Source organism: Saccoglossus kowalevskii, chromosome 9, assembly GCF_978046115.1.
Source record: "Saccoglossus kowalevskii chromosome 9, keSacKowa6.1, whole genome shotgun sequence".
Classification (NCBI taxonomy): Eukaryota; Metazoa; Hemichordata; class Enteropneusta; family Harrimaniidae; genus Saccoglossus; species Saccoglossus kowalevskii.
In genome coordinates this window covers 13,993,275-14,015,141 of record NC_140649.1, presented here as the reverse complement: position 1 = coordinate 14,015,141, position 21,867 = coordinate 13,993,275, and the positions used below count along the sequence as shown (strand labels likewise).

The 21,867-nt window shown below is 32.0% G+C and overlaps 1 protein-coding gene across 2 annotated transcripts in view; it reads right to left on the bottom strand.

Moving 5' to 3' along the window:
• LOC102801071 (uncharacterized) overlaps positions 1-21,867 on the bottom strand; it is a 64,425-nt gene that overhangs the window by 9,543 nt on the left and 33,015 nt on the right. For both annotated transcript variants that reach the window (XM_006813726.2, XM_085503184.1), the window contains 4 exons: positions 13,114-13,275; positions 5,303-5,734; positions 3,323-3,471; positions 2,082-2,333 (listed from right to left, as the gene is read on the bottom strand). In XM_006813726.2, the coding sequence (XP_006813789.2) occupies positions 2,082-2,333; positions 3,323-3,471; positions 5,303-5,734; positions 13,114-13,275 (995 nt within the window). The remainder of the gene's footprint in view (positions 1-2,081; positions 2,334-3,322; positions 3,472-5,302; positions 5,735-13,113; positions 13,276-21,867) is intronic.

Genomic DNA, 21,867 nt, shown 5'->3' with positions numbered 1-21,867 from the left:
CAGTTTAAAAGAACGACCAAAAACAGACTAGATTGAAGTTAGTAACGGAAATATATAATAAAATAAAATGAAAGACCAACAAAAAACTATAAACTGAATATAAAAACAAAAACCCAATGAACACATAATAGGTATATATATATATAAAAAAAAGTCAATGACTAAGTAGGTGCTGCTGTCTAATAACAAAGCTGTATTTTAGATATTGTGCCAGAGGAATTGTCAGGTTATTGTTTGACATTATTTTTATGAATTTATTTTCAGAGGTAAATCATTTCACCTTCATTGTATAAAATGACCCTCTCTTTACTATATACTGGGCATATTATGAGGAAGTGATGTTCATCTTCAATATCATTTTTATTACACAATTTGCACATTCTGTCGCTACTTTTGATTCTGTTGGGTCTTCTTTTTTCAATTTCTAAACTGTGATTGCTCAGTCTGAATTTAGTTAGGGTACTTTTCAGTTCTTTATTTTTTAACTTAATTAAGTAGTTTTCCAAAATGAAGTTTGTTTTAAATTTTTTGTAAGTTTGCATAATCAGGCATAAAATATGCTTCAATATTTCAATATGTGCACCTTGCATTATACATACAATGCAAAATAGAGCTGCACATATATGGAAGAGGCAATAGTGTGTAGACCAACACATCAGTAATGGTATTTTAATTAACAAGTCATGTCATGACATAGTCCCTGTTAGTTGAATAGTCAACAAAACTAAAATGAGTCAGCCATTTTGAATCAGAACATAAAACTAATTACATAATGTATTAAAGTTTGATTGCATTCAGAAATGCAACAATATTTGTCAAAGACGAGGTTCTTGAACAGCATTTGCATTTGGCCATTTTGAATCTGATGTGAAAAAAATGATGGTCCTGGTGTGTATATATATATATATCTGTTCATTGTATGTACCGAGATAGACATTAGCTGTCCATTTATAACTGTGATCTTGGTCCGAAATGGCAGAAATGCTTGATTTTGTGAAATTTGAAAATTAAAATGGCCGTCATTTGGCCATTTTGAATCAGATCATCAAACAAATATGCAGAAAGTGATTGTTAGCCATTTTGAATTTGATCTGAAAAACAAGATGATATGCTTCAAGATCTCATTATAGTATGACTGATGTATTTACCAAGTTTGAACAAAATCCATCCATGGATGACTATAAATGGCAAAAATGCTTGATTTTGATCAATTTCAACAATAAACGAATTTGATGAATTAATTCAAGCTGGTCTATCTTGAATTAATTCGTCAAACAAATGTGCATATATGTAACATGATGTACTTATGAAGTTTGACTGTCATCAGCCCAGTCACATCCAATCTAAAAGTCCTCGTAAAATTTGTATTAGAATCTGTTAAAATGGTACAATTCAACTGAGGGAATGTGGCTTCTAATAGAGCATTTACACATATGAGAAATGACGATTTTTTGGTTTTCAATTATTCAAAAAGAATGGATGCGACTTCTAATAGGAATGCGACTTTTAAAACAGATTTTACGGTAATTCCGAACAGGGAGTAAAAAAACATTGATCATGGAAAGATAATTACACATGTATGTTATAATTATTAGTGACTGACACTTCTCTACATCATTTTACTACACTGTTTATTAAAAACAAGAGAAACTACTCAATTTAAAAACAGAAAATGTTTGGCACCGATAGAATCAGTGAAAAATATTCATGCTTTTCAAGTTTTTATATTTTCATCCATGAAGAATTGATTACAGCGTATGATAGACATGATATGGAAGATGTGATGGATTTGTGTCTGTTAAAATCCATGGTCAATTCTAAAAGCCGTTTTACATGAGGCTGCTCTTGAAGCAACTTACTGGTGACAAGGAGAATTTGCCTGAATTAATTCCATTCAGGTGACGTTATTACTCATCACCCCATGACTTGCCATGTGTAAACTCGCTTTCAATCAATTGATGGATTAGACTTTCGTAATTTTAATTATGTATTCAAAAATATTTTTTTAATATTCTGTACATGTACATGTATGATCCAAGAAAATGTTTTCATTAGTAAATAACAAAAAATAATACACTCACCCCCATATGATCATGTGACGACACCTCCGTGGTCTGACTTTGATCTCCATTCTGTTTATCAGATTTCTTATCTTTGTAATATTTCTGCATGGGTGAATTTTTTAATGGATTTTTAAATTTGGGTAACGTCAACGTCCGGTTTCCAGCTCGGTCCAGCATGGTGTACCAAGCGAAGAACACAGTCCACGCAATGCAGAATATAACAGCTACACAGCAGACTGCAATGACGATCACCATCATCTCAGACATAGACTACAGAGAAAATATTACATGAAATGAAACATGGATAAGAGGAAGAAAGTAAAGTATCTACTAACTACAGCTTATTCAAATCTAAATTGACCAGTCAGCACGGCCATTTTATTTCACGGATTATACTGTCACTGCCATATTGTTTCAGACACCAAAGCAGCAATATTACAAGTTTTGGAATTAATTGCTGACTGGTTTGCTGAGCATGTCTTGAGATCATTACTTGATTAAAGTTGGTTAGATCAAACCATTTTAATAAGGGTGTGTCACTTAGCGAAATGATGTATAAATGATGGACAAATTGATCACCTTAAAAGTTGTAGGTTTATGAAATGGTAACATGCCATGATAATACATTTGTATACTGTAGAATACTTTATTTTCACTTGGAATTAATTTTCGCTGAAGGAATGATTCTATATTTTACATTCAACTTGTCAAAAATCAGTGAAAATAAATTCCATACAAAGCATCAAAAATGTCTTTTCAGCGAAAATTAATTCCAGCTAAAATAAAGTATTTTACAGTAGTTACTGAATAGTGGAATATCTTCAGTGTTTTGTTAAGTGAAGTGTGCCCACATCACCGAAGATGTTGAAAATTAGAAATTGAATGATATCTTTTGATCAGCTGCATGGGTTTTTGCACCTGATCTTGAAATTGACAACTTTAAATACCATTCTAAGCGAGGTGACAGGGCATCAAGACTTCAATTAATTTATTTTTCAAAAAGTCACGCAAGTTTGAACTGAACAGGACTACATGGAGTGACAACAGAAACCCACTTGAAATAACAATTATGGAATGGTATATAGTGTATTTACCCCGGTAGTGTTACAATAATAAATTTAAAATTCCAACATTACATCAAATTATTACTTTTTTGAAAAGTTCAGGTATTTCACTTGGAATTGATCATTGGAGCCACTGTTTTCAAAACCAAGTCGTACTGGTAGGTGCATGAAAACAAATGTACAAGTGAAACTTACCTCATCTTCTTCAGTATCCGATGTTATCGATGCATCCCCAGCTGTCGGCAAGGGAACACATGTGTAATTATTCACAAGATCCAAACACTTCATACCATCCACACATGGATTGCTTGCACACTCATTAATTTCGTCTTCGCAATAATATCCTGATAAATGAAGAAAACTATACTCAATATGTTAAGGTCCAAAATGTTATTATCCTCGGGGGCGGAGCTACGTCACAGAACGTTCTACATTGCTAAGACGTGCACCACTGTAACATGTATTTATAGCATTGAAGTAATCTTGAGCAACCGAGTGTATATATATGTTCACATATAAGGGTAACACTGTTTAGAGTCTCATCAAATATCCTAAGGTACAGTTTTCCGGGCGTTGCTAGGCGATGAAAATGCCTGAATGTCCGCCCGAGGATAACAAGCATTACAAATTGGTGATAATTCGCTGTGTGAAAAGCTTCATCAAAGAAAACGAAAAAGGCAAATAGAACAGTTTCAGTGCAGAAACTAGTTTACATGGAAAGCCATGATATTAACACTACTTAGCCTAACTCTTGGCATCCATTTTGAATTGGAAAATGATCATTAGACCTACATACAATTAAAGTTCAAAATTCAAAAACTTATTAGTACCACAACTATTTTTCTAAAAATATTGCTAAAATTGATCAACTGTTCAATGAGTTAAATGAAAAAATGTCAATGACACCCTCCTTAAAAGCATGGGAATATATTCACTGTTGAGCAATCAACTTTTCAAATGAAAGCATTAATGAACCAAACAGAAATATTCTTTTATTTACAGATGTTCACCATGTGTCTGTATCATATTACGAGCAGATTGACTCAGGTAGCATTCTATTATAAGATAATATCAATAAGATAATAATAATCTACATTAGCTAATCCCTGAGACATACAAGAACTGTAGCTACAAAGTGTATCAAATAAATACAAATTTAACCTAAGGAGTATGGTAAATGAAAAACTTGAAAAACAGATTCAAATTTCATTACATTTTTAATAGATTCCATTTCTTTTTAACTGAAATTTGATCACCCAAAATGATCCAAAATATAATGGTGTCTACAACACTTTGATGCAACATTTTTTTCACTTAAATTATTTCTAATTTTGTACCAAATGTACATCACTTCAAATAAGTTACAGATAAACATTTTTAAAAAAAACAAAAAAACACTGAAACCCGACGGTCAAAACAGCTCTGCTGTTTCAGCAGTCTTGAGTGTTTCCCTAATACACACAAGGAAATAATATAATAGATGTCCATCCAAGGTACACATATATCAAGTATCAAAGCAAGATGTTGAGAAGTCACAATTGTTGACGGACAACAAATGATAACAGACAATTACTTACCTAGCGGAGCTAAAATTATGTATCAGGTTTATTTTGTAAATGGTACAAAAGCTAACTTTGGTGTTCAAATGTTTAAACACTCATTCAAACTTTAATGTTAGATTTCCCACAATGAATCCCAATTTTTTTTTTTAATTTGAGAAAAATTTTGTTTTCAACGTCAACGTTATAAGTTTATCTCTTCTCTACATTGAGCCATTACAATCAACTATTAGCCAACATTTCTCTATTTCATTTTGGCTGGCTGGTATATACATGGTTTTTGTCAATATTAAAACATAGATCTCTATCAGTGAGTGCCTGTATTAATTAACCTTTTCACCACCAGTTTCCTCTTTCATCACTAATTCACAAAATAGTCCTGTTTATAGTCTGCACTTTATTAAAATTAGCCAAATTTTTTGAGTAAAAACTGAAAATTGACTAAAATTTTGTCTGTTGGCTCCAAACGTTCATTTCCAGAAATATTGAAGAATATAAGAAAAAAAGTGAAGAATAATTTGGGCAAGAAAGTCTGGAGTTGAAAAGGTTAATGCATACCGGTAAAATCAAATATTTCTTAAAAATAAAAAAAACAAAAACATCATATCATACTCACCAGTATATCCTTCAGAACATTCACATTTTATACGGGGTTCACCTACTACGTCATTCCTCTTACAGATACCACCATTTTCACAAGGTTCCCCGTCACATGGCTCAGGACTGCCGCCATTACCTGAAAGGTGGGAAGTCCGAACTACTCCATTGGTGGAAGCTGTAGGGATGATGGCAGGCACATCAGTGGTGACAGGGACATCTGTTGCAGCAACAGTGGGACTCGTGAGAGACGGGGTCGGGAAGTTTGTTCGGCTCGCAAAACCGGCTGACTGAAGCGATGGCGTAGGCTGTATTAAACTATTTGTCATACTTATCTTGAGGTCAGGGGTCGGACTTGGACTGATCAGACTTGGGACCACAGCTGCAGATGTCAGGATAGAGGATGCAATGTGCAAACTTGGGCTGGCAGGAGTCAGACTTGAAATCAATGCTGTAGGGTTCATGATAGGAGTCGTTAATTGCAAACTTGATGATGCTAAGAGAGGAGCAGTGAACAGTGTCATTAAGTGCATATTATGGCTGTGTTGCAAGTGACGCGCACTAGACAGTGTTATGGATGGGGATGATGCATACAGACTGGACACACTGTCAACATTCGGACTATGAATCACCGAGACAACAGTTACCATGGTTACATACATGCTCTGGCGTGGAATCAAAGGTGTGGAGTTAATATTAATGTTAGAAGACAGATGCACATTGTTAGTCAGATTCACACTGGATTCATGGTTCATTGGTGTAAAGGTATTATGATTAGCAGACAGATACATACTGTTAGTCGGATTCACAGGATTCAAACTGGGATTGTGGTTCATTGGTGTGAAGGTATTATGGTTAGCAGACAGATACATACTGTTAGTCAGATTCACAGGTTTCAAACTGGGATTGTGGTTCATTGGTGTAAAGGTATTATGGTTTGCAGACAGATACATACTGTTAGTCGGATTCACAGGATTCAAACTGGGATTGTGGTTCATTGGTGTGAAGGTATTATGGTTAGCAGACAGATACATACTGTTAGTCAGATTCACAGGATTCAAACTGGGATTGTGGTTCATTGGTGTGAAGGTATTATGGTTAGCAGACAGATACATACTGTTGGTTGATTTGAGGTCTGAAGGCGAGAGGGTAGCAGTAGAAGTATACAAGCTTAGGTGGGGGGAAATCACAGGTGGCTGCGAATAGAAAGTAACAGCAGTGGTAGAGTTTGTTTGGATCGTGGCAGTGGAAGATAGGGGCATTATTTCACTCAGATTAATACTATGGAATACAGGTGTTAAGTCTGAATTACTGATAGATGGGTTCACTAAGCTAATACGAGTATTTTGATCTACAGCCCTTGCAATTTGGGTAGAAGTAGACAGTACAGTGTTAGAACTATGAGGAGAGACAGTGTCACCAGGTGAATAGAGTGAACTCTGAGACAGGGCATTACTAGGATCGAAAGTTTGTTGTAAACTAGGATGAAGATTTGGATCAGTTGTCAGGATCGGACTTGGGAGATTATTGGTAGAAAAAGTTGGGTACCCGCTCTGTAATGAAGGTGCCAATGGAGAGATATTTATGGTGACAGAGCTATGAAGGACATACACAGGTGCTGGGAAGACATTGGATGTGGTTTGGTGCAAGACGAGACTCAACATTGAATGAGATAACGGTGCTGGGATAACAACATGCGGACTTGAAGTAGGTGTTGAGATATCAGTAGAAAATGAATCTGCAAGTATTATAAATAAATAAAAATAATAATAACAAAAATTTAATTATCATCATGCAAGATTGTTTTATAAAAAAACGTCTTTCTAACAACATACAGTACAAGTTTTGAGTTTCCTGGCTGCTACATTATGTGCCTGAGCCAGTTTTGTACACATACACTGTACCTGTATATTCTGTTCCCAAGTACAAGTTCCATGATTTAATAATTTTTTTTTGTTCTGCTTCACGTTGCATTGTATGAATGAAAAGTATATTTTCCATACTTTACAAACCTTATTAAATTTTCAATGATAAACTAGTACAAAATCAACATATTCTGCACAAAACGAAAACTGAAATTATGTTGGTCGAAATTCATAAACTCTCGCTTGGTTAAAAATAGGCAGTTTAGTACCGGTAGATAAATCCGCAGGATAGCAACCAGAAAACCCAAAAACATAGCAATCATTGGACATAAAATATTACAATTTGATACATACGAATCATGTGATGTAAGCTTACATTTATGCTACAAATACATGCATTACTCATTTGGATTTGTAACCGAGGAATTGAAAATGAAAACAGAAAGTTGATGTTGTATAAAGATGCAGTAAGCACTGTATCTCCACTATGATGTGCCGGACATAAGAATGTCGCGAGTGCAGTGAACATGGTAAATACATACATGTACAATGTAAATTACAGACTAATCCAAGTACCTAACACCTTATAGTATTATTATAGATATACTGAAATGTACTTTTATTTGTTCAATTGCCAGTTAATATTGTAATTTGTAAATGTAACTTTGTAATTTATTTTCTCTTTTTCTCTGTCATTGTTATTCATTTTTTTATTGTTTTGTAGGTTTTATTGACTTTACTGCTGTACTTTCCAAAGTCAGTGTCAATAAATAAAATAGTCCCTAATTATTAACACATATGGTTAGACCCAGCAAGGTGTTGACACTGAGTACTGCCCAAGACTGAACTGTTTGCCATGCCATTCAAATTGTGCACAATTCTCACTGGTTTCAATTTTTAACGATTTGTGGGGACTTTCTGGCATTTCTGAATACCACACATGCGTTAAGTGCAATGATCCGTCCCCCTGACATGTTTACTATATATTGACCAAATTTTCAATTGATGGCTAGTTTCGCAAATATGTGAAATCTATTAAAAGTTGTTTAAGTGTAGAGTGAGTGAATTGATAAAAACAGTGAAATATTAAAATCAAAATAGTAAAATAAATACTGGAGGAAATTAATGTATTCACAGTAACCCCCCCCCCCCAACATAACTTAGATATCATTTTACTTTTCCAAATAATAGAAATATGAATACATCATGTCTTGTGATTATAGACTTTCGAGAAAGGAGCATTAATGGATAGACGAGGATTTGACAATGAGCGGTTATGACCGTGAAAGCTGTTGAATACTTTTTTTATACTCTGTTTGCCTTCCACATATTGACAATCATGCCATTTTTCTGTCTAAAATCAATAGCAACAAATGTTGTACTTCAACAAAATCATAATGTTCTAATACGGGTATACATATGTGGTTGTCGTACAGTATCAGGAAATTTCGATAAACTCTTCATGTTTTTATTGAAAGTATATTTTACAAACACTGTAAAATACTTTATTTTAGCTGGAATTAATTTTAGCTTGAACGAATTTTTGAGTGTTTTGTATGGAATTTATTTTCACTGATTTCTGACCAGTTGAATGTAAAATATAGGAAAAAAGGTATATTCGCTGGATTTTATTTTCACTTAATAATTCCTTCAGCGAAAATAGCGAAAATAAAATAGTTTACAGTAAATAGTTCATACATTTGTCCAGACCAATAATCAGCTAACACTTTTGAAACCAACAATTGTGATTAATTTGTTTCCCCTAATTATAAGGTTGAACGTTCGCAAAAGGATTTAATTATATTCATGATAAATAAGTGATGTACCAACAATGAAGCTGCGGGGGTGAATCTCTAGCCTTTATGAAGATTAAAATATTTGTTTATGATTCAGACGTTAACACGGCAGATCATTTGAATAACAATCAAATCATACATTATTTGCACCATCAGATCAAATCGTATTATAAGTGGGCAAAATCGCAAGTCCCAAGTGGTTAAGTTGAAGGTCACGTCTTTGACTCGCATTTCCTGTAATATACATAACTACAACAACCATGGTGATTTAATGTGTGTATAGTGACATTCTAAATGAATAACCTGTACTTTAATGAGAGGTAGGGTCGTGATAAAAAGCTTTGAGTCACAAAACCTACTAGGTAACAATATGAAAGAATACCAATATATGACTGCTATTGTTTTTTCCAATAATAAAAATGATATAATGGCTAATCCTTGATTTAATCTTCTTTAATCTCTACAGGAGTTCATCTTTACTAGTTTCCACATAATGACTAACCCTAAAGTTATCAAATTTATTCCTCCTCATGCCTAATCATGTAGTTAATCTGCTCTAGTCTCTACATGCTAAATAATCTTAGAGTTAATGCACTCCTGTCTCAACAGAATGAATAATCCTAGTGTTAAGTAAATCTGTTCCAGTCTCTGTATAATGACTAATCCTAGAGTTAATCTGCTCTTGTTTACACATATTGACTAACTCTAAAGTTATCAAATTTATTCCTCCTCATGCCTAATCATGTAGTTAATCTGCTCTAGTCTCTACATGACTAATGCTAGATATAATCTCCACATAATGATTATGCAAATTATTCAGTCTTGAGACTCATTTCTTGATTGATGATTGAGCATTGAACTTTAATGAAATTTCCCCCAAAATGACCAATTGAACAACAAAACTAATTTCAATTTTCAAAGCTTTTTGAATACATCTGAGTTATGTCTATTATCAGCATTCATTTTCTATTGAAATCCACTGATGCCGTACGATTAAACATTCAGGAAAATTAAAAACCCTCAGATTACTGATTACAATGTCAATCTTCATTGGCAGTAACCTTTAAAGCTAATTTACATATATGCGTATGAGTCGTGCATACAACAGTAATAACCAGACGAGTGCGATATTATTAATACAAATAATATAAGCTGGAATTAATTGGTTCTATAAATAGTCTTCTACGAGTTTAATAAAATATATTCGTAGAATCACCTAAGTGACAATAACTACATATGAGAATATATACAATGAGATACATGTATTTGATATATTTGAAAGATTAAACTCCTAACTTTATGGTCTAGCTACTAACCTACAATGTGATTTATCCCATGGCTGAAGACCCTGCTTAATAAACACTACAGCTACAATTCAAAATACACACAAGAACATTTGGTGGAGACAACAATTAAAGACTATACATCTATATACACATGCTGGATATGTCTGCCATGGAAATTAGTGGGATTTGTCACACAATCCACAAGGGATTAAGCTGTCCCCCCCCCCATTTCCTTTTAAGAAGAAAATATAAAGTAAACTCTACTAGATATTAAATTTGACCTACAGTCTCTTCAGAACAGGTGATTTGATCTAGGCGTAACCTACATAGTAAATAAACTGACTAATAGAATCTACTAAAGCCAGAATTTTCGTGTTTTTTTTATATGAATCTAAGGGTGGATATAAACCGTAAGAGCATGAAGCTACGTACTTTCATCTGTAGCATATACTATATGGATTCAACAATTTTAACATCAGTCATAATCAGGCTTGTAATTATGAAGCTACAATGTTATTTAGTGTCTTAAAAAGAGGATAAGATGAAAAAAACAATGTTTATAAACAAAAATGAAAATCTAGAAACGCAAATTATTAAATTTAGTGAATATGGCCTACCACGTCCTTAGCAAGTTTTTTTTTATTCTAAAACTGCACAAAATATAGTTCAGGTAATTGTTGAATATTAGATGAAAATACTAATATGTCAGTCTGTCAATTTTCATAGCAAGCACTAATGATATCTTTGTGATATCCATTATTATAATAATATATTCATCTCTATCCTACCAAGACAGGTGTATGTAATCATCTAACCAGTTTAATTCACTCATACATTAAACTGTGTTTCAATTTGAAAAGTTCGTTGATAATTATGCAAAATTAATAAATAACGCAATGTGACTGAGATTATTTTCATCATCAGTACTGCCTGCATTCTAGTCCGTATTTTTTTCTTAGTACGCTCAATTGATTGAACAAATTTTACGAAGTTTCAAATTCAAAGTTTCAAAATGTCGTTGAGGCAAGGACAGCAACAAGATTGATTTCTCCTTACCCATCCACAATGTCAAATTTTCATGGTGTATATATCTTAGTTGTGATGGTATACTTGATGAATTTGAAAAGTGAGAAAACAAAATATAATAACAACGATAACTAATAAAAACTTAATTTTGGTGAAAACAAATTTAGAAAATTGAAATATATGGGTTTACTGAAAGTAAGTAATAATAGAAAGTACATATACTCATGTTACATACAATTTGATTAATATTTCATCTTAATAGACTAAAAAAATATATATAGGCATAAGAAGTTTTTTTCATTTATTAATTTAAATATCAAGGGCATTTTGACAAACACACATAATTCCCAACCGTTATTCAATGTAATGCTTCTACTCAGTGTATGTAGAAAAGGTTTAATTATTGATTAACCAGCTTCATTGATAGTAATTATTTATTTAATTAATGAATTAATTATAAATCACTATATCAGACAATGGATGGGAATCAATGGCATTTAAAATATCAATGAGTGCATTATATTAAGGAAATTCATAATGTGGAATACATTTAGTATTAATAATAATTAATTATGTATCAGTATATCAGACCATGAACACCAATCAATTATTTGAAAGTATGAATGAGTATAACAAAAATACATAATGTGGAATATGTTTTCTATGAATTTAAATTGATTTCCAAACATGCTATTAATGTGCTTAAAAAATGTTTGAAAAAAATATAATGTTCTGACATATTTCTAGCATTTCTGGACATAGTAAATATTTTCAAATATAAACTAGATAATTACTTGTATGAATGAAACCACAAATAAACAACATGGCCGAGACAAAGTGATCGATCTTAAAACAAGGTTAAATCACCATACAGCTGAACAGGTTCTACATGTATGATTTGGATAAAGTTTTCAATGAATACTTTGTTACCACAACTTTATAACTGACACCTAAGTTGATATTGCAGCTACTTACAAATCGAATAATAAAGAAATAAATTATAATTTGAAATTTTACAGCATATCCTAGGATATGATGCTGTGATAAATTTGATAAATAAATCTATATGTTAGAGGTACTGTAAGGGGCTTGGTTTAGAATTAATGCATTAACTGAGTAATTCTTTGCATGCATGCAAATCTCAGTGCAGTATTATTTGAATGTTACCATAACTACAGTGTACATGTATGTGAAGTCACAGTCCCTGTGATAGAGGGACTGTGGTGAAGTATAACTATTCAATTGTCAATATGCAAATTAGATGAGTCAAACTAATACTCTCATTTACATATAACTATTCAGATGTGAATATACAGATTAGATGAGTTACACTCACTCCATAGTATACATGTATGTGAAGTTTAATTATTCAAATGTAATATGCAAATTAGATGAGTCAAATTAATACTGTCATTTACATATAATTATTCAGATGTGAATACACAGATTAGATGAGTTACATTCACTCCATAGTATACATGCATATGAAGTAAAATTATTTAAATGTCAATATGCAAATTAGATGAGTTAAATTAATGCTGCCATGTACATATAATTATTCAAATGTCAGTATGCAAATTAGATGAGTTACATTCACTCCACAGAAGATGTAATGTCAATATGCAAATTAAATGTGTCACATCCACTTCAGTATATGTGATTGTCAATGTGCAAATTAGATGAGTCACATTAATTCTGTAGTGTACATCTATAATGTAAAATAGAATTAGTCATAATTTCAATATGCAAATTATATAAGTTACATTAACTTGTAGTATACATGTACATGCAACATATAAATATTAAAAAAAAAATTAAATATGCAAATTAGGTATGATATGCAAGATTTATACCTACCAGAACATACTTCTGGATCGGATAGATTCTTTGATAAATCTCTGTAATATCCTGGAAGACATTCCTCACAGTGTGCACCTATTGTATTATGTTGACAGTTTGCACAACTGAGCTCATCGGATACAATATGGCATTCATTTGAGTGCCCATTACACATACAATCTGTAAATATAAAACAAAGAAACAAAAAAAAATAATTATTATAAGTTATTTTCGGTGTTAAATATTGTACATCCCTTTGTTATTCAAAATGTAAAACACAAACGACTTTATTAGACAATTATATTTTCATGTAGACAGTCAGTTTTTCAATTTTTTTCATATACTGTCAATTAATTTTTGCTGAAAAAACTTTTTGGAATTTATTTTCACTAAAATATAGGAAAAAAGATATATTAGCTGGATTTTATTCTCATTCCTTCAGTGAAAATAGTGAAAATTAATTCTAAGAGAAAATAAAGTATTTTACAGTATTGATCACAATTTGCCCTTTGCAGGGAAAATTTTCCGTAAACATATTTCTATGTTTTAAGGTCTTTATGTATATACATGTATCATCCTTTATCTCATGGACCTACAGGGGAAAGTAGCCTTTTTTTTTTTTTTTTAAATATTTTTGTGCCAGGCGACAGTTCTGGACATTGAATGTCACCTGACTTTTTTTTTGTATGTGCAAATTGCAAGTGCTAGTGCTGACACACAGTGCATTTTGCCACAGAAGTCATATTCATGTTTGGGACTACATGACAGGGCTGTGTGGCCATCTCTCTGTCAAATGGCAATTTTAATGCACTATCCTGGCGTCAACCAGGCTCGGTCGAACACAAGCACCTGCGGACCTTAACAAACGTTCCTCCAAAGTCGCATTCGTTAGTGAATGAATCTCGGCCAGTGGAATTGGCCTTCCCATTGAATCTGTGGCACACTCACCCAGGGTAGGGGTTGACCCTTTGATGTTCAGCCTAAGGTAGGATTTGAACTTGGGTCTACCGATCATGAGTCTGGAGCGACAACCACTATGCTACCAGTGACCGGTCGGGGAAAGTAACCTTTCCTATACATAGGTAAGTAACATATTTACATGTAATTATTCAGTTTAGTTTATTAGAAATCATATATAGATACCAGTAATAGAAAGCATTATTATATGAGGTGTTGTGATATTCACAGACATCCTTATGTTTCAGCGGCAACCATATTCGATCCACACCACATTATTTTATGAGCTCAGTCTCTGCTGTTGTTGCAGGTCTCAGACACAACTTTTTAAGCGTGTCCCCAGTCTCGTGGTTGCAGGTCATAGATGTAAAATTTTAAACTAGTCCTTTGTCTTGTGGTTGCACGACTTAGATGGAACTTTTTAAGCTTGTCATCTTTCTTATGGTCAGTTTTGCGCTGACTTTAATACCAGAGATAAATACTACATCTTGCAATACCACTCATTACATGCACCTCCAGTATTAGCCACAAAAAAACCTCTAATTATCCATATTTTTATTCTTCATAAGCACTCACTTATCCTGTATTATCATATGCTAATTTTTCTTTTGAATTATCCTCTAGTTGAGTCATAATTTCCAGACATGGTACCTCAGTCTGATTGTAGGAATATTCATGAGATATTGATTTTCCAGCTAGATATTGAATAAGAGTATGTCAAAAACATTGTTTTGTTCACATGCCTCCATTGTGTGTCTGCAATGTACGTCAATAGTGTACATTTTGCAAACGGATGAAGCAGCGTTAATTGTCAGTTTTCATTTGAGGAATCATGTTTTCTTCCTGCTCAGCTAGAAAAAGGTTAAAATGCAAAGGCACTAACGAGGACTGAATCTCTTCCCTCATCCAATTACACGCAGAAATGAACACAGCACAAAATGGCTGTCAGGCTGTCACAAAATTGATTTTTCTAATTGATGTCCAACTGACCAAATTTGAAAAGAAATTGCACATACTGCGCAACATCATACATTAATTATGCAAGAACATGGGTGAATATACTGTCATATATTTATTTTTTAACACTGGGATCTGGCTTACAGCTACTATCGTTACATTATTTATTCTTAACAATAAATTATGCAAGTTAATTTTTAATTTTTTTTAAAAAAACATAAAAAAAAAATATTGATATGCTTTAGAGCATCATAACACTTAAATTTTTATAAATTTAAAACTAAAAGTTTAAATTCAAACTCAAAAATACTTATATAAGGAAGTACTCTTTTGAGCTTGTAACACTAGACTATTTGTTTTACTACATGAATGAGTTAATAAGTTTTAATTTAATTTAAGTCACAAAGACTTTTAACCTCAGCAAATGTTGCTTATAATAAAAAAAGTTTATATTGAGTATATTTTTTTCAGTAAGTTATATAATTTATTTTAGCTGGATCGAATTAATTTTCGCTGAAAATTTTGTATTTTGTAAATTGAAAGAAAAATGTAGTAACAAATTATATATTCACCAGATTTTATTTTTACTGAATCATTTCTTCAGCGAAAATAGAGTATTTTACAGTAATCCAATGAAAACATAAATTTACAGATTCAACCAATTAAGGCTTCAGAGCTAACACATGAAGGTTGATTCATTTCTTGCTAGAAGACCCAATCAGTAAACATATCATTATGTAAATTACTCAATCAATGTTAACTCAATTTACAACACTTGAAGACGTCTATGCACAATTATTTTCTAATCTCTTAGTTAATTGAGGCTAAATTGCAGCTTAAATTCACACATTCAGTCAAGGTTTTTAAGCATCGAGGTAATTATTACTCTACAATAATTATATAGTCAACTGTACTCCCCATCGATTGTTGCGTTGGAAGTGATGAGTTGATTGAATCCTAATTACACACCAATATTTTGAGATGAAGAATAAATGACGTGACTTGTTTTATTACCATCTGTAAATGGAAGCATAAATGAAATAACGCAATAACTTGATCGGTTAATGGACACCGACCTGCATCATACTGTACAAGTCAGTGTACCTACAGTGTATTTTCATAAAAATGTTACGTTCATAATTTAAGACAATAGCTTTGTTTTGTTTATTTTTATGCTTGTAGTTTTTAAAATACAGCGAATACACCTTTTTTCTTATATTTTACATTCAACTTGTCATAAATCAGTGAAAATAAATTCCACACAAAACACTCAAAGATTCTTTTCAGCGAAAATTAATCCCAGCTAAAATAAAGTATTTTACAGTATGTATAGACCACATTGCTCAATCATTGAAAATGGGTCTTATTTCATAACCATATAAACATATATGTACCTCTGTCGAAAGGCGATTTCCATTGACTGCGAGATCTCATGTAATGTGTGAAAGACGTGGTTCGAAAAATTGCTGCAAAAATCAGCTGTTTTGATGTCAAAATTTGTATATTTCAGAGAGAAATATGACGTTGAGATATCTTTACTTTTTAATGATAGATAACAAAAACGGCAATGACAAATATTTTGTGCTGTGCGAATGTTTGTGTTCAGTGATGCAAACTTTTTTTGGCTAAAGACACACCACTATATAAGCACCATGTGCTACTAATAATGGGAATACAGTAAATATGATTTAATAATATAAAAAAATTATTCAAGTTTGTATTGTGAAAGTTGCAAAAAAAATGTACTTTTTAGTATTCAACACACACATATCTGATTGAAATAGTTATGTTTTAAGACTACATGTACAAAAAGATTATTGTAAATTACTGTGTGTGTTCGACGAAGATTAAAATAAAAAAATAAGGAAGTTGTAATCTCCATAGACACTTAATCTAATCTAATTAAACAAAGCATGATGGGATACCGAGTACTGATAATGTTGTACAAGGAAGGAATTAATCAATTTCTGTATTTATCTGAAACAATGTTTGGATAATGAGATTGGGGGATCACAGGAACCAAAACATCTTAACAACATGGGTGATTGGGTGTAATTTAATTTAACAATAAACTAAATATATTTTTTTGGCCAAAAAACAAGAGTGCCTAGTTTTTTGAATGTCCTTTTTTATAACTCGCATGTCACAACATTATCATGTTATACGTTAGTCACATCTCTTGTCCAATTGCTTCTGATTCAGTATTGCACTGTTTTATCCACAAAAGTGCTTGAGGTATTTACAGTTGTTTATTGATGAGGTCACATGACCGTATACATGTACATAAATGGTCATCTGATATGCTAGGCACATCTTTTATCCAATGGCTACACTAGTTGCATTGTCCAACCTTCAACAATGCTTGAGATATTACAGTTATGTTTATTAATGAGGTCAAGCGACATATATATATATATGTACATATATAGATACAGTAATAGAAGAATAAAGACATGAATATTGAAACTCGACAGCACTGTACATGATGAGTGAGGTACTTGAACCTTACGAAACAGTGCTGTTGAGTTTCGATATTCATGTAGTAGTGTGTGTCTTAATTCCTCTATTACCGTATCTATCTGCTCTACGTAAACTTTGTATCAAGCACTATTGTTTTGGAATAAAACTCTTGTATCGTATCTAAACTGTACATATATATATATATATATATATATATATATATGGTGATAGAGAAATTAATACACAACTACATGAATATTGAAACTCGACAGCATTATTTCGTAAGGTACAAGCACCTTACTCACTTGTACCTTACAAAACAGTGCATTAAAAATTGTATTAATTCCTCTATTACCGTATTGATTTGCTCTACATATACTTTGTATTGAGCACTTTTGTTTTAGAATAATCAACTCGCACATCTAGACTAAACGGTATATACATTTGTGTATATATATATTATATGATCTCGTCCTATAGCTACAATATTGCACTGGTTTCATTGTCCAGTCTGTAATATCGATCCGCAGACGCATAGCCTTAGCAATTTTTTTACAGTTGTCTTATCATAACTTTATTATTATACATCTTTTTTTTTTTTGCCTGCAGTAAGGATTTAATGAGAGATAACAAAAAAAGGCAATGACAAATATTTTGTGCTGTGTGAATGTTTGTGTTCAGTGATGCAAACTTAATTTTGGCTAAAGACACACCACTATATAAGCGCATGTGCTACTAATAATGGGAATACAGTAAATATTTTTTTTTCATATTATCTAATTTTAATATTTTTTTCAAAATCAAAAAGATTAATTAATTTCTAAAAAATAACTTGCATTCAGAGAAATTAGATAATAATAATAATGAAATATCTAAATCTACATTTCTGATAATGGATTTACAATAACTTTAAAATCATTTGTGAAGTCTAAGATGAGAATTCCTTCTAAAGAATTATTTTTAATAAAGAATGAAGAATTACTTTATGCTTAAATTGCTGTTCATGATTGATTTCATTGCAAATGCATTCATTTCCTTGTTACAACAGGAAGGATAATCTCTGATACATAATCTTGTTGATGCTGATGTCGTCATGGTGATATATGACATTTGAATTTCACTATAACTAAGTTAAAAATGTGGAATATTTAAAAGAACTACGAAATCTTGATATTTTGACAAGCGAATGGTTACACCAAATGAAGGTGTTGCTGAACTTGTTTCCATGGAAACACCGACCTTGTGATGTTACCAGTCTATATATTGTACTTAATTATGCATTCAAAGCTACGCTCTCTCAATCTTCAGTAAATTATTTTTTTTTACAAAATTTACTAAAGATTTAAAGATGTATAATGTATAGGTAATGTTCAATTACTAGTATTACAAGAAAATCCCGAGAGCACTCAGCAAAGCTTGTGAAAATACAGCCGCCGGCTATACCACACCATTCCTGAAATTTACTTACATACCGCGCACACATGCAAGGGTGAAGCCAAGGGATTATGTCATATTATATGTTCAATGCAAATTTATAATACTACACTACTATAATTTTGAGTTAAACTATTTTTTTTTTGCTTGTTCATACTGATATGGTACATCTATCCACAAAAACGTGAATGAGTCGATTGAAAACGAATGATGTACCATGAAAAAAAAATGTTGACATCTGTGACTGTAATTACAAATTCCACTGTCTTTACGGCATTTATGTCAATCAATAACAAATTATACCTTAAATTCTCAAAATAATTATAAGTTAAAACAGCCGTCAACTAGGTCGATAGTTTAACTGTTTGCATGTGGAATTATAACTCTAGAACGATTTTATTTTTCTTTAATATCTGTGTTAATTTCGGTCAGCACATTTTTGTATTTTGTATTGAAAAAAAATATGGACAGAATTATGAGGACTGATGAGCGGTGGCAATAAATGTTGACTTTGGCGTTCAATATATTCCAAGCAAATAAACACTTCAGTTAAAACACAAAACAAATTTAATGTTTTTCCATGCATTGTGCATGTTGTATGGGACTCACATCGAAGAAACCACCCAGCGACAACTGTGGAGCTTTAATTTTAATAAAGTTTTTTGGGACGAATGCATCATAGGGACGTTAAGACATGCAAAACGCTAGGAGCACTTGAACATCAGAACACAGATTACTTATACCCTGAGTGATTAGTGATTACCGTAAAATTTGTATTAGAAGCCGCATCCCTAATAGAAGTCGCACCCATTCTTTTTGAACAATTGAGAACCAAAAATTCACCATTTCTCATATGTGTAGATGCTCTAATAGAAGCCGTATCCCCTGTGTTGCGTTGTATCATTTTAATAGAAGCCGCAGTTTCTAATATAGATTTTACAGTAAGATATCCTGGACATCTGTTCTGTATGCTGATGATGTACAAGTATTTATTTACATCCTATTTCTGAACAATGAATAATTATACACTGGAATAGTTTGTGATATAGTTGACTTTGTCATTCAAAATGTAAAACACAAACGACTTTATTAGATAATTATATTTTCATGTAGACAGTCGGTTTTTCAATTTTTTTTTTTTTTATTTCTAACCACTGTCTTCTTGCATGCATATACTGTCAAATACCTATAGCTAGAATTAATTTTCGCTAAAACAACTTTTTGGGTGTTTTGTATGGAGTTTATTTTCACTGATTTTTGACAAGTTGAATGTAAAATATAGAAAAAAAAGTATATTCGCTGGATTTTATTTTCACTGAATCATTCCTTCAGCGAAAATTGCAAAAATTAATTCCAAGCGAAAATAAAGTATTTTACAGTATGCCACATTTTATGGTAAATACATTAATTATTTTATGGGTTTTTCTGATGATAAGTGAAAATAACTAAATTAAATCAACATGAACATGGAAAACTACAATTTAATTCATTCATTATTTTACCTGACCATGGAAACTAGTGTCAAATATTCCCTACGTAGTATGATTGAAATACAACGTAATGCACCCACATGGCGGGGTATTTAGTAGCATTTATTACCTCGTTGACGACTTTATGGTTTAGTTAGTCTACTTCACATTTCCCCAGGAAACTATATTGAATATTAATGACTAATTTATCGCCAAATTTCAAGATTCTTATGTTATATGTAATATTTTTTCGAACCATGCTACACACTCACCAAGCCAAATGTTGCTATGATGACAAACTACTTCTAACAGTTAAGAGTGAGTGCAATGGTTATGATTTGAGTTGCGCATAGCAATTGACTGATGTTCAACCAACCAACCAGGCAACAGAATATCAGTAATACTAGAACAGTATTGCAATTTTTGCTCCACATAGAAAAGCATGATTTAAAACACGATAATATTATCTATTATGTTGAAACACCATGTATGTGCGGGCGCATGATTTAGTTTAATTGTTTTTAAGTTAAAGGAATTAATGGAAATGTTGGTACGTTCCAACAAAACTGGAAAGCCACAGACAGCCCCTATAATGCTAGTCAAAGTAGGTAGACTTTTGAAATTAGGTTGTTGGTTTGACATGGGTCTCATGTAACTCTTCTTTTTCAATGTTTTCACAAAATCTACTTTTTGTACATTTTTTAGGTCAAAAATATGTGAATCTACATAAATAGAATTGTAATGCATACAAGTCAAATTAGTGAAAGCGACTTAAAGAAAATGAGAGAAAGTAAATCTCTCCTTAACAACAACTCTCAAAGTAACAGAGTTTCGAATTTCAGTTTCCTTTAATAAGAGTGTCTGCATGTGACATCATTAGTGTTACACCTTTATGACGTACATTCTACATGTTAAGGGTATAGGATACTGTTGAAAGAAACACCAGTACAGCCGCTAGTATCTCAGAAACAACATTTGAATGTGCAAAAACTCTATATACAAATACATGCACAAATCTTTTAGACATTCTCACCTACTTGTATCTTGTCATACATGTATGACTTTAATGAAAAAACAATTATTTTTATAATTATTATTTTTCAAAAATGATTTAAATAAGGGATTATACCACAGACAGTTTAATTACAGTATAGCTGGGCTTCTAATTTGTATATTTGTCGTTGAAAAAAAAAACACTCAATACATGTACCAATCATCTGAGGAAAAGTAAAATTTCTATTTTCATTTTTTGTTTTTGCAAAATGAATCTAGTGTTATCCCCAGAAATTGTGAAGGTAAAAATGAACATACTAATTTACATAACATTTGCATATCATTTACTTAATTATTTCAAACAGAAATTGTGAAGATTAACCTACTCAATTACACAATACCATTGACTTACAAAACTGATATTGTTTCAAGAGTGTTACAACTATATACAAATTTTTAAGTTTTCAGCAACTCAGCTGTTTGATTTAAAAAGTCAGCAATG